This window comes from Rhinichthys klamathensis, unplaced genomic scaffold, assembly GCF_029890125.1.
Source record: "Rhinichthys klamathensis goyatoka isolate OS25496 unplaced genomic scaffold, OSU_Roscu_1.1 h1tg000035l_1, whole genome shotgun sequence".
NCBI lineage: Eukaryota > Metazoa > Chordata > Actinopteri > Cypriniformes > Leuciscidae > Rhinichthys > Rhinichthys klamathensis.
In genome coordinates, this window is record NW_026606583.1 from 7093639 (window position 1) to 7110116 (window position 16478).

The window sequence follows — 16478 nt, forward strand, 5'->3', positions numbered from 1 at the left end:
AATGAATATGTGAATTGAATAAGTTTAGGCTTCATATGAACAGAACTTTCAGAATCTGAAAATGGATTGGATTCATTCAAATTGATGAAAATATGTGCATATAAACATACCTAGTGTATGTGGCTCAGACTTTGCCAACATTGAGGAAATCAAATGTCCCCACAAGCATAGTAAAACCAGAAGTCCCAGACCCTCAAGTGGTCCCCTAAAGGAAAGCGGCTTATCACTAGAGTCCGGACCATGAAACTAAAAAACCAACATGTATTTGTATGTTTTTTCCTTTAGCTCAGCTTGTGCTTGCCTGCTTTAGCATTCTGCTGCTCTGTGCTTTACTTCACTTACTCCAGCTGCTCTTGGTTAACGCATCTCTCTCTGGAACCGTGACCCTTTTTGTGTGTGGTGTTTGCATTTTGTTTTCACTCTCTACCTGTTTCTCTTGCTGAGAAAATCTTTCTGTTTGTCAACTCAATGGTTGGTGAGAGATTTAACGTTGAGTTTAACGTTGTTGGTGCTGGTGCCGTTTTGTTGTTTAACTTTTAATTTTCTATTCTTTAGCTGAAGCTCTTATTCCCCACCACTCACGGCTGCTTTTTTGTGTTCCCCCTCACTTTTCTTCCACAACCACCGCCATCTCTCTTCACTTCTTCTTTCTCCCACTCTCACATTCACTCACCTACACACACTCCACTCTCATAACCACCTCTGGTTGTGCTGCTCACCTCACCTCATCTCACTCTCCCCACAACCCTAATCCTTATTTCCTCGCTCTCACAACCCCTGACCTCCGGCCACAGGATGTCAGACACTGCCGAGTCGCCGCAAAGGAGGTAATGCTTGTGCTCAGGCTTCTTGCATCTTGCTTCCCTTCAGGCATCCTGGCAGCTCTCTTCTCTATGTTCTGTGTCCAGTGGTGTGTTTGGGTGCTGTATCTATCTTCTGACTGTCTGTCCATCTATTGTCTGTCTCTTTGTATATTTCTCTATATACCTACCTCACCTGGGTTTCCCAAACTATGAAAATAGAATCTTATGATAATGTATTAAATTAGTTTGAAATGTATGTGAGCTATTATGTAAAGATTAACTAATTTCATGGGGCATTTCTTTAGATCATTTAAAGGGATGATTCTACCAAAAAATGATTGGGTTTTTTTTATGAATTTTTTTTTCAGTAGGGTCCAATGTTTTGGTCCCCATTTACTTGCATTGTATCGGCAACAATCTGAAGCATGACAAAGAGTTTGGGAAATCCTGTATTAAACAATAGCATCATTGCTAATGGTTAAAGATGAAAGGATACAGGGAATGAGAAGTTGAGTTCACCCTGGAGGCATCCTCATCCTGTTGTCCATGCCTTCATCTGTTTGTTATGATTCCTGAGTGTTCTGCACTCCTCGTCTCTCTCCATGTTTTCCCCTCAAACCTTTGATTGTCCATTTTGACCCATCAAACATCCTGTTACCCCATAGGTCCTGCTACCTGGGCAATGGCGACGTCTAAACCTGACATCATGATTATCCTACTGAGTAAACTTTTAGAGGAAGGAGATGGCTTCTACAAGGTCGGATATACTCCTCATTTACCTCTAATGTTTGCACAGATTTGTCTAGAACAAAGACCTTGGCTCTATGTATTTACACAGTCAATCATCTTTTCTCTTGCAGAAGGGTAAAGTGAAGGAGGCAGCTCAGCGCTACCAGTGTGCTCTGAAGAAATTTCCCCGTGAAGGATTAAGTGAGGACCTGAAGACCTTTAAAGAGCTCAAAGTGTCTTTGTTCCTGAACTTGTCTCGCTGTCGGAGGAAAATGAATGTGAGAACAGCATGAACGTTACTAAAAATACTCTTTCCAAAGTCTCATTACGATTATTAGTGCACACAGTAAGGTTTTGGATATATGTTTGTGATGCTGCAATATTGTAACTGCAATATGCAGCATGTCATAAGAACCTTGGTGATATACCTCTAGGACAACTGTGCAAAATAATGAAATATCAACCCCCAGAATACAAAAATAAAAATATATTTCACTGAACACACTTTCTTGGTCACAGGACTTTGGTATGGCGGAAGAGTTTGCTACCAAGGCTCTGGAACTGAAACCTAAGTCTTATGAGGCATACTATGCTAGAGCCCGTGCCAAGCGTAGCAGCAGGTAGGGGTCATTACTTTCTTTCCTTTCACATTAAATTACTTATAGATGACTTAATATTTCCATTGCCACTCCATAGGCAATTCGCTGAAGCACTAGAAGACCTAAGGGAAGCCATAAAGTTGTGTCCCAACAATCGTGAAATCCAGCGCCTCCTTCAGCGCGTGGACGAAGAGTACAGGCAAGTTACCCAATCAGAGGAGCCAGAGCTTGAGCCTCCTCCATCTCCACCACCATCTCCCTTACCAGTGGAGGAAGATGAGGAGCCCCCTCATCACACCCCTCCTCCTGAGCCAAGACTGGATGACATGGAACCTGTTCAAGACTTGTTTGAGGATGACGACTTCTTTGAACAAGAGCTAGAAGCTGTGTCAATTGGTCTTGCCTCTGATATTCACTCGAATGCTTCAAGCCTTGCCATTATACGTAGTCCACCCCTTTCTCCGACCCATCATGACACTGGCTACCTATCTGGAGGGCAGGCCTTTGAGTTTCACCCGAGCTCCTCCTCCATGTCATCTCCAACCCATCATAGTTACCAGTCCACCTCCCCGTGTATCTCCCCAACACATCAGAATTCTCACTACCGCCAGAGTCCACCCCATACTTCGCCCGCACATCAGTCCTCCTACCGGTTCAGCCCTCCACCCATGGGCGGTGGAGGGAACCAGAGCATGGAGTACCAGAGTCCTCCACCATCTCCTCTTCGGCGTGGGGGTCCATTCAGAGCAAGCCCTCCAGTCGAGAGTGTGTGTCTGTATCGTTCCCAGTCTGGCTCTCCAGTCCGCTACCAACAGGAGCCTTTACCTAGCCGCCCTAAATCGCCACTGTTGAAGATGAGCAGCCAGCGATCCTTCCAGCTCCAGTCGCAGCCTTCCCAGAGCTCTCAGACCAGCCAGCACCACCAGATCCAAGGTCTTCGCCTGCAGCCCTCGATGGCACAGATCGTCCGCACTAACCAGCCCAGTAACAGTGTGTACAGCCAGTTGGCGCATCCACTCAGCAGCAGGTATCAGGGATGTTCCATGGATGTGGACAGGGAGAGAGACCGGGAGCCAAGACTTGTGTACCAGCCCTCGTTGGATGGTCGGTCAATGTCTCAAGTGCAATCCAGCCTTAGTGTGGGAGCTCTCTGTCAGCACGGGAGCCGAGGTGGGCCTGCCGGGGTTCTGGAGTCAAACCTGGGGAAAGAGGATCTCCCTCAACGTCCTGCTTCAGCCTACCGTTCAACTACAGGAGGACCTGGAGGCATGCGTTTCAGTCAAACCCCCCAGATTAGCCGCAGTCAGTCAGCGGCATACTATCCTGTCTCCAAGCATGAACTTGAGAGAGCAGTGGCCGCCTCTGCTCTGTCACCTTGCCAACTGGGCTCTCCGGAGATCCCCCACCTAGTGCGCAGACCCATCAGTGCCAATACAAGTGACCTAAAGCAGCACGTACCGACCCCCAGACCACTGATCCACTCCCAGAGCGTAAATCTTCGCTTCTCCCCATCCAGCAGTAATATCTCCTCAGGCTCCAGCTGCAATCTAGCCCCTGGCTTCAGGCCTTCCTCCTCCATGGCCCAAATGGAAATCCCGTTGCAGACCACATATGAGCGAAGCTTCGACGAACCATCCGCCCTCTCACCCTCTCAGAGCGGACTCTACTCGGGTGAACCCGCCCGATCCCGGGCCACTCCGTTTATGGGCGTCATCGACAAGACTGCAAGGACTCAGCAGCAGTACCTTCTCCAGCCTTCCCGGGCCTGGCCCGTTTCATCCCTGGAATCGGTCATCACTAGCCCCACGTCGCCTGGCAACTTGATCCACCAAGCCTCCACCGCCTCTTCCTACAGCCCACCTACATCTCTAGGCAATATTGCCTACTACAATAAGACCAATAATGCCCAGAATGGACACTTGCTAGAGGAGGAGTACTACATCCAGCCGCAGCCCTCCTCCCTAGGCAAGCTTGCTAATGGAGGGGCCCGTGATCGAGACCTCCTAGAGCGGGTGAGCCAGGTGCCAACTTACCAGGATGTTAAAGTGGCCCGGACAATGCCTGTGGCACAGGCGTACCAGGAGAACATGTACCGCCAGCTTTCCCGTGATGCCAGACAAGGTCCCACCTCGCCCATCAAACCAAAGAGACCCTATGTGGAGTCAAACGTTTAATAGGCACCCAAAAGGGTGGGCACAAAGGTGTGTGTGACAGTGAATGTTTGTGTCAGGTTGTACGTATGGGACTGTGTAGGTGCAGGATATTAAAACCAGTATTTCAATTAAAGGGAAACTGAATATTAGACATACTTTTAATAAACTAAAAAAAAAACAGTGTTACAAAGGTGTGTACAAATACCTGTGCCTACTTCTGTTGGGAAAAAAAAACTTTTAGAATTTATGTGGTGAACAGGCTCCAAATATCCTGACAGCACCCTTTTGGAGTATTAAAATACAGTATGTAAAGGTAAAAAAATGTTCTATAAAGCTCTGCACATTATAAGAAAGCACATTTAATGACGTTCCACAACAGAGGCCTACATGCAGAGAAATAGTGTCTTGCCATCGTTCCTAGCACTAAAGCGGATATAAAACTGGGAATCTGTGTTGAACTCATTCTCTCTCTCACTTACTCTCTCTCTCTCTCTCTCTCTCTCTTCCCAATGAAACTAAACAAATTTGCTAGGCATTCTGGACATCATATTGTTGGATTGTTCAATACTGTAAAAAGGAAAAAAAATGTTTCAGAAAAACTAAGCTGTAGTTACAGAAGGAAAAGAGGAATATTTATAATTAAGTTATATGATGTATAGAAATATTAAAGCAGTTTTTGTGTCAAGTTTATTTTTTCATTTTTGGTTGGGTTTTATGTCTTTAATTTTGTAACTATTGATTTGAGCTTTTGGAAATGGTATCAGATATTTTTAAAATAATGATTCAGAGTTTATGACTGGAGGTTATTATCTTTACAGTTATTACCTTAAAATTCTGGTTCCCAAGCAGAAATATTGTTTATCAAAATTCACAGTTGTACTGTGGCAATAATATTAGTTTAATCAATTTCTTGGGAATAAGCTTAATAAGATTTTCAAGTAACCCTCATATAGCTTTTGTCTATTTAAATTAAATGATTTCAGTAAATTACCATGTACTGGAGTGGCAATCCTGCCGTATTTCAAGTAGAAGAATGTATCACACCATAGACGTCTTATGAACTCTACTACAGTATGTATACTACGCAACACAAAGTTTCAGGGGCGTTTGCAAGGTAGTAATACAATTTCTTCTCTTTGTTTTCAATTTCTTTATTGTTCTAAGAAATGAAATATTGCATTGTCACAGAGAAGCATCAGTATATCAAGTGAAGTATGTTTGTTTTAACTTTTAAACTTTTATTCGTAACTTTGGTCTGCACTGACTGTCTGGACATTTTGAAGAAAGAGAGCACTTTATTCATTCGTAAGGATTGTATGGAATCATGTGAATATTGGGGGGCTAAAGATGTTTTTTTTTTTTTGATCTGGGATAGGACATCCTTACTAACGAACGTTCAGTGAACACTGGAAAATAACCTGTGATTAGTTGTACTACTAGAAAACAAATAGAAGTCATTGTCCTTGGTGCAATTCTAATTTTTCAAGCAAATGAATGAACAATAATATAAAAGAGCAAAATTATGTTTTTAAAAAGATATAAAATGTGTATATAACAGCCTTTATAGAGCGCAGTGTACTTGCTGTATATAGTGGCCAAATGTGTTCATGCATACAAAATCCTGCTCTCCTCCGCCAAATGCAGCGCGAGAAGGACTTGATGAGCCTCACGTGTCAAACACAGTTCAGTGGCATCACACACTACCGAAATGCAAACCAGCCGTTTTGAAATAGTGTATTTGTCGTGTATAAAAAAAAATATTCAGCTAGTTCCTTTTGAAATTCTCTGCTTCAGAATGCAATATTATCAACATGCAGAGCTTAAATGTGGCTTTGGTCTTCTCAAAAATACAGTATATGAACAGATATCTAGACAGCTTGTCTTAAAGGCAACCATATTCACCTTTCTATTGCTGTCAGTGTAAACCTGCTTGAATCGAGAGATGCCTCATGGTCAACTTTGGGAAAAAAAGTGAAATAAATACTGCGGGCTCATCAAGGGCCTCTTTAGAGTGTTGTGGTTTTTCAGTGCAAGTTTTTTTTTTTGCTGTACATAACCTGACGCATGATTTATCCTCCATTCCCCTCCGAAATCGACATACACAGACATTCGAGAATCTGCCGTATGTCTCCAATAGTGGAACTAAACAGAAAAAATGATCACAACAAATCTGACATTTACCTCTAAAGGTTTTGGCCATTCTTTTGATTTTTCAGTTGGATTTGAGTTGATTTTAATGTATTTGCTTGCTAAGCAGAGTTTCTCGTCTGTAAATGTGAGCTTTCAGAGCGCTGTGACAACGTTTAATGACTTCAATAAACCAGAATGTGTTTTTATCATGTCAGTGGTCATTTTTATACGGTCTAAGAGTTACTTTATAAGAAATGTATAAAACTGGTCGAGCTTAAAAGATGATTCCTTTTATTGTGGTTTCTTTTATATAGGCCTACAGCTGTTACACAACTGCATTTTTTCTCCTTTCAGACTATTATTGCTCATATTTGACAAACGGCCACATATTAAACTGACACATATGATAGCTCAAATCATGCAGCTTGTTCAGAATGGAGTGTTACATTTCTAAGTGATCAGACTTTAGATTTTCCCCTGGCAGACACTAAAACTAAATTAAATCCTCCAGCCATATCTAGGGACCAGAGATTTGGAACATTCTAAACACCTTAGCAACACCCTAGCAACCACCTAGAACAATTTAGAATCAAACTAAGCAAATACTAAAGAAAATGTAAATATCTAGTTTTCTTCATCACTTTGGAGAAACAGAATATAGATTGATTTAGACCATTCAAATAACTTGAAAGCATAAAAAAATAAATGGAGAAAACAATTGAACTTTTTAACAATTGTAACAATTTCACCTTAGAGCTTCTTTGGCACAAACTAAATGTTTATGAACTGCAGCAATCCATATTCAATGTCTTTTTTTTTCTTTTCTTTTTGCAAAACAATCTTTAAAGCTGCAAGCAACTGCATTGTCTGCTTGTATTGAAATAGAACTCCATTAATGATTGATCTTCTAGATGATTTGTGTCAAATTTGGTTCAAACACTAAACAAATCTGCGACATTCACCTTTACTCCCTCTTGGGTTTGGCTGTGAGGAGGTGCACAAATCCTGGCACTAACACCATGACCACCTGCGGCACAATGGTGTATTTCAGAAAGAACAGGGAGTAGAAGAGAAAAGGAGGAACAGTGGGCAAAGGGAAGCTGCTGATGTAGTGGAGGGCCATGGACGAGAGGGCCAGACAGAGAGTCCTGGGTACCCATGGAAGAGCCCATCCACCTGGCTTCCAATACTGTGCAAGTCCTAGTCCTAGCAGAACCCCGGCATCACGGTTCAGAGAGGAGAAGGGCGCAGTGTCCAAACGAATCCACTCGGAGTGAGAACACCACCTCTTAGCCAGAGAAATGGACCTGCGGTTCATAGTATGAGAGTGCAAGTTTGCAGTGAAAAAAAGTCATTCATACAGATTATAACTCCTTAAAGGGTCAGTTCACCCAAAAATGAAAATGATGTCATTAATGACTCACCCTCATGTCGCTCCAAGCCCGTAAGACCTCCGTTCATCTTCGGAACACAGTTTAAGATATTTTAGATTTAGTCCGAGAGCTTTCTGTCCCTCATTTGAAAATGTATGTACGGTATACTGTCCTTGTCCAGAAAGGAAATAAAGACATCATCAAAGTAGTCCATGTGACATCAGTGGGTTAGTTAGAATGTTTTGAAGCATCGAAAATACATTTTGGTCCAAAAATAACAAAAACTAGGACTTTATTCAGCATTGTGTTGTCTTCCGGTTCTGTTTTGGATCCGCGTTCAGTGCCGCCGCTGACGTAAGACGCTGCTGACGTGTGTCTGGTGTGTGTGTTTGTGTATTCCGGTTCTGTTGTGGATCCGCGTTCAGTGACACTGATGACTTAAGACGCTGCTGACGTGTCTCTGGTGCGCCCGTGTATTCGGGTTCAAATAAATATGACTGGGCAAAAAAATGCAGGTCGAAATCCTTAGACATGTTTGCGAAGATTGTTTTGTTTCCAGTGTGCGTCTCCCTCAGACTGTAACCGAAGCTCGGGCGCACCAGACACACGTCAGCAGCGTCTTACGTCAGCGGCGGCACTGAACGCGGATCCACAACAGAACCAGAATACACACACACACACACACACCAGACACACGTCAGCAGCGTCTTACGTCAGCAGCGGCACTGAACGCGGATCCACAACAGAACCAGAATACACACACACACACACACACACCAGACACACGTCAGCAGCGTCTTACGTCAGCGGCGGCACTGAACGCGGATCCACAACAGAACCAGAATACACACACACACACACCAGACACACGTCAGCAGCGTCTTACGTCAGCAGCGGCACTGAACGCGGATCCACAACAGAACCAGAATACACACACACACACACACACACACACCAGACACACGTCAGCAGCGTCTTACGTCAGCAGCGGCACTGAACGCGGATCCACAACAGAACCAGAATACACACACACACACACACACCAGACACACGTCAGCAGCGTCTTACGTCAGCGGCGGCACTGAACGCGGATCCACAACAGAACCAGAATACACACACACACACACACACACACACACACACCAGACACACGTCAGCAGCGTCTTACGTCAGCGGCGGCACTGAACGCGGATCCACAACAGAACCAGAATACACACACACACACACACACGCACACACACACACACACCAGACACACGTCAGCAGCGTCTTACGTCAGCGGCGTCACTGAACGCGGATCCACAACAGAACCGGAACACAATACAATGCTGAATAAAGTCCTAGTTTTTGTTATTTTTGGACCAAAATGTATTTTTGATGCTTCAAAACATTCTAACTAACCCACTGATGTCACATGGACTACTTTGATGATGTCTTTATTTCCTTTCTGGACAAGGACAGTATACCGTACACACATTTACAATGGAGGGACAGAAAGCTCTCGGACTAAATCTAAAATATCTTAAACTGTGTTCTGAAGATGAACGGAGGTCTGACGGGCTTGGAGCGACATGAGGGTGAGTCATTAATGACATCATTTTCATTTTTGGGTGAACTGACCCTTTAATGCCTGCTACAGACTGTGCGATTTCGGCAATTCTATAGACCTTATACACCAGAGAAACGAGGGCGCCGCCGGCGCCATCTTTAGAATATTGTCTTTGAACTTCCGTTTTTGCGGTCGCTCTGTATATTTCTATGGCATCGCTGTCCAGGAGTAATTAGCTGGTGAAGTTGATTAACTTGTTGTAGAGTTAACGAAAGTTATCATGAGCATTGTAATGTTTATGATAAGCATTGTAAAGCATATGTCTGAACAAATGGACCTTGGGACCTTTACCGAGCCGTTCATTCGTAACTACGCAAGATCGCTGTGAAAATACAGACCGGAAGTCAAAAGACAATGAGCTCAGCGCTGGAAAGGGGCGTGGCTACATAAGGTCTATAAGATCATTACAAATCACACAGTACGACATGGTCTAATTAAAGCTGCAGTCAGCAAGTCTGGCAGATTGAGTGGACTTAGGCAAAATTTTGAATGTTTACAACTCTCATGCCCCTCCCCCACTATCAACGATACCCTCCCACCGAGTTCGTGCTCGAGTGTGTGTGCACCAGGTTATCTGTGAACGTGCCCGTCTCATCAGCATCATGGAGTATTTGGAGGTATGCTGCCCTGGCTAATCTACCGATAGATTGCAATTGCTAACATCATTTATACTCTAAATGAGCTTACTTGATTTGTTAGTGTTCCGCCATCACTCTTCGTTACTGCGCGAACTTCAGGCGTGTGTATGTGGTTGTAACGTGCGCGAGGGGTGGTGTGTGCCCGATCTGTGATTGACAGTCAGATCTCACACACCCCTGCGCTGATTGGACCCGATGATCCGGGAGCTGTGGATTTTTGCAAAACAGATAACACGCTCCAGGTGGAGTTAGAAGCTCGGGTTTTTTTCTAAAACCACTTTATTTATGTTCTTCTGTCAGATTATAGTGTCGATTTCACTGAATATGATCAAAATAATGTTGCCGACGGCAGCTTTAACTTGGGTAGGACATGTTTGTTGACTGTATGATGATGACACCTATATTGAACCGCAGGCTACGACGCATCAGCATCTGCTAGTGGTGAACAAATAGAGCAAGACCAATCGCAATTTGGGAATTGTGGTTTTTATGTTGACTGAAAAAAAGAGGAAGCGAAAGAGGAGAACATGGACGCGGTCATGGCTGGGAAAAGAGGCCAACTTGGCAAGACAATTTTGCAAATGGAGCTTAAAGGGGAAATGAAGCAGTCAGTCAAGTTTACATAATTTATAAGATGGATTACCACTATAATTAAAAATTATATAAGAAACATGACAAATGTTAACATATAAAAGAAAAAAAGAAACACCGTTATATCTTTCGAGCGGCAAGGGCGCCACCATTGTGCAGTATTATAACTGGTGACGTCACGGGGTTGGTCGGCTCTGTGCTGAGTTCAGTAAAATACAGTGAAAGATGCATGTAAGCTGGTCGATCCAGCGAACAACTAACGTTAGGTACAGTCATTGTTAGCTAACAGCTGTAAGCATGAACTAGCTAATGATAACTTAGTGTTTAGCTAGTGAACTTTATTAGTACCAGACAAAAAGACGATCGACGTCTAACGTTAACAAACTGCACATGGAAACATTGTTCGTGATGTCTGCAATCATATTCCTGTCTCTTGTCAACACCATGGTCAAGATCAGCGTCTTGACAGCAGATGGATTGTGCTATCGTGCTATCGTGGCGTAATAATCTGTTTGGTTGTAGAATGTATTACCTGAATGAAATGAAATCGAATGTATCGTCCTGTGGAATCATTCATTCACAGACAGCATACGAAGATGTTCAACTAATAAAGATCTTCATCGCTGGCAAACAATATGATAGATTTGCCGATTTGCTTTCACTAGACTGTACTGTAGGTCCATGGCCACTTCATCCAACGCTCTTGATGCTCTTAAATCTTCCTGTTTAACTCCGTGTCAAGTGTGAATTGAAAGCGCTTAAATGATTCAGTGCGTGCAGAAAACTGAACAGATCATTCTAACTGATTCGCGAACAGATTTAGACAGATCTGCCAACTTGTTTGATGAAGTCTTTGAACAGAATCGACAAAAAAAAAAAAAGAGTGATTCAAATTGAGCATCGCTCGTGCCCATAAAAAAAGATACAGCCCAAATGGCCCAAATCTCGTTATATACAGGGATGCAAACGGCGCACTTTATTTTAATGCAAACATGTTGTTAAAAGCGCAGTTTATTCCAAGCGCGCTGTATCTTTTTTATGGGCATGAGCGATGCTCAATTTACAAATGAATCACTCTTTTTTTTTATTCTGTTCAAAGACTTCATCAAAACAAGGTTTTTTGGGGGGTTTTTTTACATTAGACATAACATACAAACAATACCATGACATCCAAAAAGACAACAATCCAAGATTCCTAAATTAGTTTAACATAAGAGACTAAACTAAAGTATAAAGAAAAAAATTAAATAAAAAAAATTAAAAATACAATTTAAATAAAGGGGCTAAGTTTAACTATTTGTATAATATAATAGCTACGAGAAAGTTACAAACCAGTAATCAGTATTGAAGAAAATGAGAAACATCATATAATTCTTCACTGTTCAATTATCTTCAATTCTTTGGCAAATACAATTGTATCAGTGCATTTCTTATTATTTATACATTTAAGAGACTCAATATATAACATAAAATCAGCCAAAAAAACCTTCAAACAAGGCTTAGAATTATTAAATTTACTCTTATGAATGTGAAATTTACCTAATAAAATCATAAGATTAATCATAAAATTAACAGACGTAGTTTTTGACTCAAAATATATGATAACATCTTTGGGTGTTAATACACAATTATGACCTGATTTCCGTTGAAAATATATAGTTAAATTTTCCCAAATTTTTTTTGAATGATGACATTAAAAAAAAAAGATGTAGAATTTTTTCTGCCTATTTTACTGAACTCAGCACAGAGCCGACCAACCCCGTGACGTCACCAGTTATAATACCCCACAATGGCGGCGCCCTTGCCGCTCGAAAGATATAACGGTGTTTCTTTTTTCTTTTATATGTTAACATTTGTCATGTGTCTTATATAATTTTGATTATAGTGGTAATCCATCTTGTAAATTATGTAAACTTGACTGACTGCTTCATTTGCCCTTTGAGGTAAGTAGTTTTAAGTTTCAGCATCGTGTCACCTTGATCAATACGCCATTTCATGTTGCATTTTTATTGGCTAGTCAGCAGAAGTAGGTCGTAGCAGCAAACACACTGTGAGATGATCATGATAAAGTTCTGACAGTCTGAATATAGTCGCAGGCTATCTTTGGTCATAAGACCGTGATAATGGCCGTCTTTGAACCTCTTACTGTACGACGTACGACCACCCTTTAAAAGCCACGACCACAGAAACCACAACGATTCGTCATCATCAGTCTGGGACAGCCCAAAATCATACAATTTGAACCGGGCATTATACAAATATGCAATGTATATGTGATATTTTGAGGATATATATATTATAATTAGTGGTTGACAATGCATTTTTCAATGGACCCTTTGCACATTTTATATAGTGCTATAATATAATATAATGAAGTATAGTGTTATAAAAAACGTAGCTAGTTTTAGAATGTTAATAACCGTAGTTATTTCATTTAATTGTATTTGTAACAATTGAGGTGTACACGTGTTGAATTTAGACGTGTTAAACTAAAAAAAGTACACAATATTAACTCAATGTCACATTGTACCCACCAAGAAAGATCAATCCCAGTCTTTTGCAGGGCACCATGCAGCACAAGAGCTCCAAAGAGCAAAGTCACGCTACAGCAGAAGAAGAACAGCAGAGGGCGACATTCAGGCACAGTCCGGTTCAGATAAATCCCCAGCAACACCCCTGCGGAGAAAGTGCATTAAGATCCTGGCTATAAAGGTGTGAGTATGTATGCATGTATGGATGACGTATTTATTTATGACTGACCTGTCAGAAGACCGGCAATGACTTGATGAGGGAAGTGAGCCAGGATGAAGATCCGAGAAAGGCCCACACATCCCAAAAATACTGCATACAACAGGTACGGCACTGCAGCTAATATCTTACTGTACGACAAAGAGTTTGTTTAGTTAGTATTACATATGAATAAATAACATTCATCATGTATCTACACTAATACTGTGATGTGACTTATAAGAGATTGTGAGAAAATATATTTTTTTTTAAGTTTGCATAGTAGAGTATCATATTTGATGCATCAGGCTTTTATGGATCATATAGTTTGATATAGTGAGAGTTTGAAAAAAAAAAAGTTTTATTTAGAGACTCAAACTGAGCAAAAATATGGAATTTGGTGCAGATGATGATATTTATATGACCAAAATGTATAATGAAATTAGGCTGCTACTACTAATATAAGTTGTATATCAGCCAATAGTAAGATTTATATTTAAATGCTTAGTTTTATGATCCAAAACTGTAGTTTTATTTAAACCATACAATGCAATGGAGTACAATGATGATTAAGAGATGAACAAATAAACCTTCCTCATGGATTATATTTGATCCTCACATTTTAACATAATTTATCAAATAAAAAAAAGATGTATGGATCATCAAGTAAGGTTTAGTGCAGTCCAGTAAATATTGATCTTGAAATATTACAATATAAAAGTTCTTCTGAAGTTTACTGTAAAGGCTTTATAGGGTTAAAGACAGACCTGCCGGTGCGAGTGTGAAAGAATGAGGCCAGCGCAGAGACGATCAGCCACCAGACAGCACTAGTGACCATGGCATGACCTGAAGGACTGCCTGAGAGAGATGGCTGAGGATTAGCTCGACATCTGGAAATGGTTCAGGTAAAATGATCTGTAATAAGGAAGATTATTGTGCTGCTTTACCTGGGCCAGTCTCACAGGTAGACAGGAACTGCTGGACTTTCGGTGGGTTTTTAGAAAACAATCCAGATTCTCCAATCCACCAATATGGCCTCTCGCCAAACAGGAACCTGAATGTCAAGTTAAATAAATTACAGTCAACATGAAATGCCATTCATAACCCAATAAAATTGAGTTTAAAACTCCAATTTTATTAAAACTAAAATACATTCTCTAAAGTCTACTTTCTTGCACTTTAAATGCCCTCAGAATAATTTATAACCAAAAGAGTAAGAAATGACTAAATGAAGAGTTCAGATGCAAAAGTCTCTAAATGCCATCTGAAATTTTCTTCTAAAATGATCATTTTTATCAAGCTCGTATATTTAAATTCAGTAATTTCACTTAAATGACAATTAATGGGTAATTTTTCTTGCCATTTAAGTGAAATTATTTAACTTAAATATACGAGCTTGGTAAAAATGATCATTTTAGAAGAAAATTTCAGATGGCATTTAGAGGCTTTTGCATCTGAACTCTTCAAATTGATTTAATGAGGTTTTTCCTGAAACAATTCTAACATGCTAATTTAGTGCTCAGTTATTATTGGTACCTAACTATTATTCTTCTGACTGTACAACTCGCAATTCTGACTTTTTTTCTCAGAATTGTGAGGGGAAAAGTCGCAATCGCCTTATTTACTTATATATTTATAACATACAAACAAGGAACAAGCTTCCATAAGTAATAATAATAATAAATCCTATACATGATATATAATATATATATATATATATACACACACACACACATACTGTATACATACATACACACATACTGTATATACACACACACATATACATACATACATATTTATATATTACATAAGAAGTAATTATAAAACTAGTTTGCACTATAAAAGTTGATCTATCATAGACGTTTAGGTTTATCCATCATCTGACATTCGGTTTCATTTTCACACATCCCAACATGCAAAGCATTTCATACCATTTGAGAACCAAATTAAGCCACTCTGATAAAGCTGCTACCCAGAGAACAGCGATGCCAGTCCGTCGATGAATGTAAAACACGACAGGAAAGACCAGGAGAACCGCAGCTTTCGGGTCTCCCATATGAGAAGCGACTAGCCAGAAATCCTCCAGGCTTCTCGTTCTCAGCTGAAGAGCCTCCGCCACCCAGACGCCTTGGCGGTGAATGTTCTCCATTACAGGACGATGAATAAACGTTCACAGATAACATTAAGGTCCCCTGTTCATCTTACAGGTAAAAGACTGAGTGAAACAGAGTTAAACCAACTGTCAGAGAAGCCGCTGCAGCTGTCAGGAGCGTTACCGTTATCACGGGTGCCGCAGTGTGACAAAATTAATCTGCTAAAACGCATATTTTAACAGACTTCGAACAGACTTTTTTTTTTACAGACTTTTACCGCAAAAGTTTTATCAGTTCACCTTATTCTAGGCCTACTTATTAAATACATGTGCGAAGAATGTTATCTGAACAGTGAAACGGGCTTTTAAATTATTAATAATTTAATTATTTGAAGTCAAGAAAAACTAATCTATAATATTACATAAAATATTATAATATATTACCTTCTGTAACACTGATGTCAAGATGTAGCCTACTTTGAAACCCTTTTAAGCACAAGAACACAAAATAAGAAACTTGGGAAACAATAAATAGCCTATTCTAAAACTTTTCAAATCATGTAACCAGCAAATGTTATCTTTTGTTTGTTTGTTTGTTTGTTTTTATATGGTTATTCTTTTATATAGTTGTTTTATTTATTTCACATTCTCTGAACTGTTCTCTATAATTTTACTCTATATAATTTGACTGTTATTTCTTAAATAAATACAACTTTAAAATATATATACATTATGAAATATATATATATTGTAGTTGGGATTGTTTTATTGAATTCACAGAAGAGGAATAAGTCATACAAATAAATCCATCTTAAATCAGACGTCAGTTATACATCAGTTATCTTTTCCAATGACAAAGATGTCTTAACAACTTTACGATTGTTCTTTATCTAGATTGAAGACTCATGAAAGATCTGGAAAACAGTCTACCATTTGGTACCAGTACAGTTTATGTATTTTGCCTTGTATATATATATATATATATATACATATATATTTCTCAAATAAAACTAAGATTTTTAATTATGTTGTCC

At 40.3% G+C, this 16478-nt stretch overlaps 2 protein-coding genes across 11 annotated transcripts in view; one reads left to right on the top strand and one right to left on the bottom strand.

Annotated features, from left to right (window-relative positions):
- Positions 1-6623, top strand: part of tanc2b (tetratricopeptide repeat, ankyrin repeat and coiled-coil containing 2b) — a 144385-nt gene extending 137762 nt beyond the window's left edge. For 8 of the 10 annotated variants that reach the window (XM_056246053.1, XM_056246054.1, XM_056246055.1 and 5 more), the window contains 5 exons: positions 795-827; positions 1469-1560; positions 1664-1810; positions 2052-2152; positions 2229-6623. In XM_056246053.1, the coding sequence (XP_056102028.1) occupies positions 795-827; positions 1469-1560; positions 1664-1810; positions 2052-2152; positions 2229-4305 (2450 nt within the window). In that variant the 3' untranslated portion in view covers positions 4306-6623. The remainder of the gene's footprint in view (positions 1-794; positions 828-1468; positions 1561-1663; positions 1811-2051; positions 2153-2228) is intronic. The other 2 variants (XM_056246056.1, XM_056246062.1) reach the window with 1 other exon arrangement.
- Positions 6624-6801: 178 nt separating this feature from the next.
- On the bottom strand, positions 6802-15649 carry g6pc3 (glucose-6-phosphatase catalytic subunit 3). The gene is made up of 6 exons (XM_056246063.1): positions 15284-15649; positions 14300-14406; positions 14120-14210; positions 13386-13504; positions 13160-13301; positions 6802-7721 (listed from the first exon to the last, which is right to left on the bottom strand). Exons 1-6 carry the CDS (start codon positions 15499-15501, stop codon positions 7379-7381), a joined length of 1020 nt encoding a protein of 339 aa, XP_056102038.1. The 5' UTR covers positions 15502-15649; the 3' UTR covers positions 6802-7378.
- Between the last annotated feature and the right edge of the window lie 829 nt (positions 15650-16478).

What these genes read in the sequence shown, in the direction of transcription:
- g6pc3 (XM_056246063.1), bottom strand. Translation starts at nt 15,501, where the DNA reads ATGGAGAACATTCACCGCCAAGGCGTCTGGGTGGCGGAGGCTCTTCAG. An exon ending in TACCTGTGAGACTGGCCCAG is followed by an intron (nt 14,211 to 14,299) that starts GTAAAGCAGCAC and finishes CATCTCTCTCAG; the next exon opens with GCAGTCCTTCAGGTCATGCC. An exon ending in ACTGGGATTGATCTTTCTTG is followed by an intron (nt 7,722 to 13,159) that starts GTGGGTACAATG and finishes TATGAACCGCAG; the next exon opens with GTCCATTTCTCTGGCTAAGA.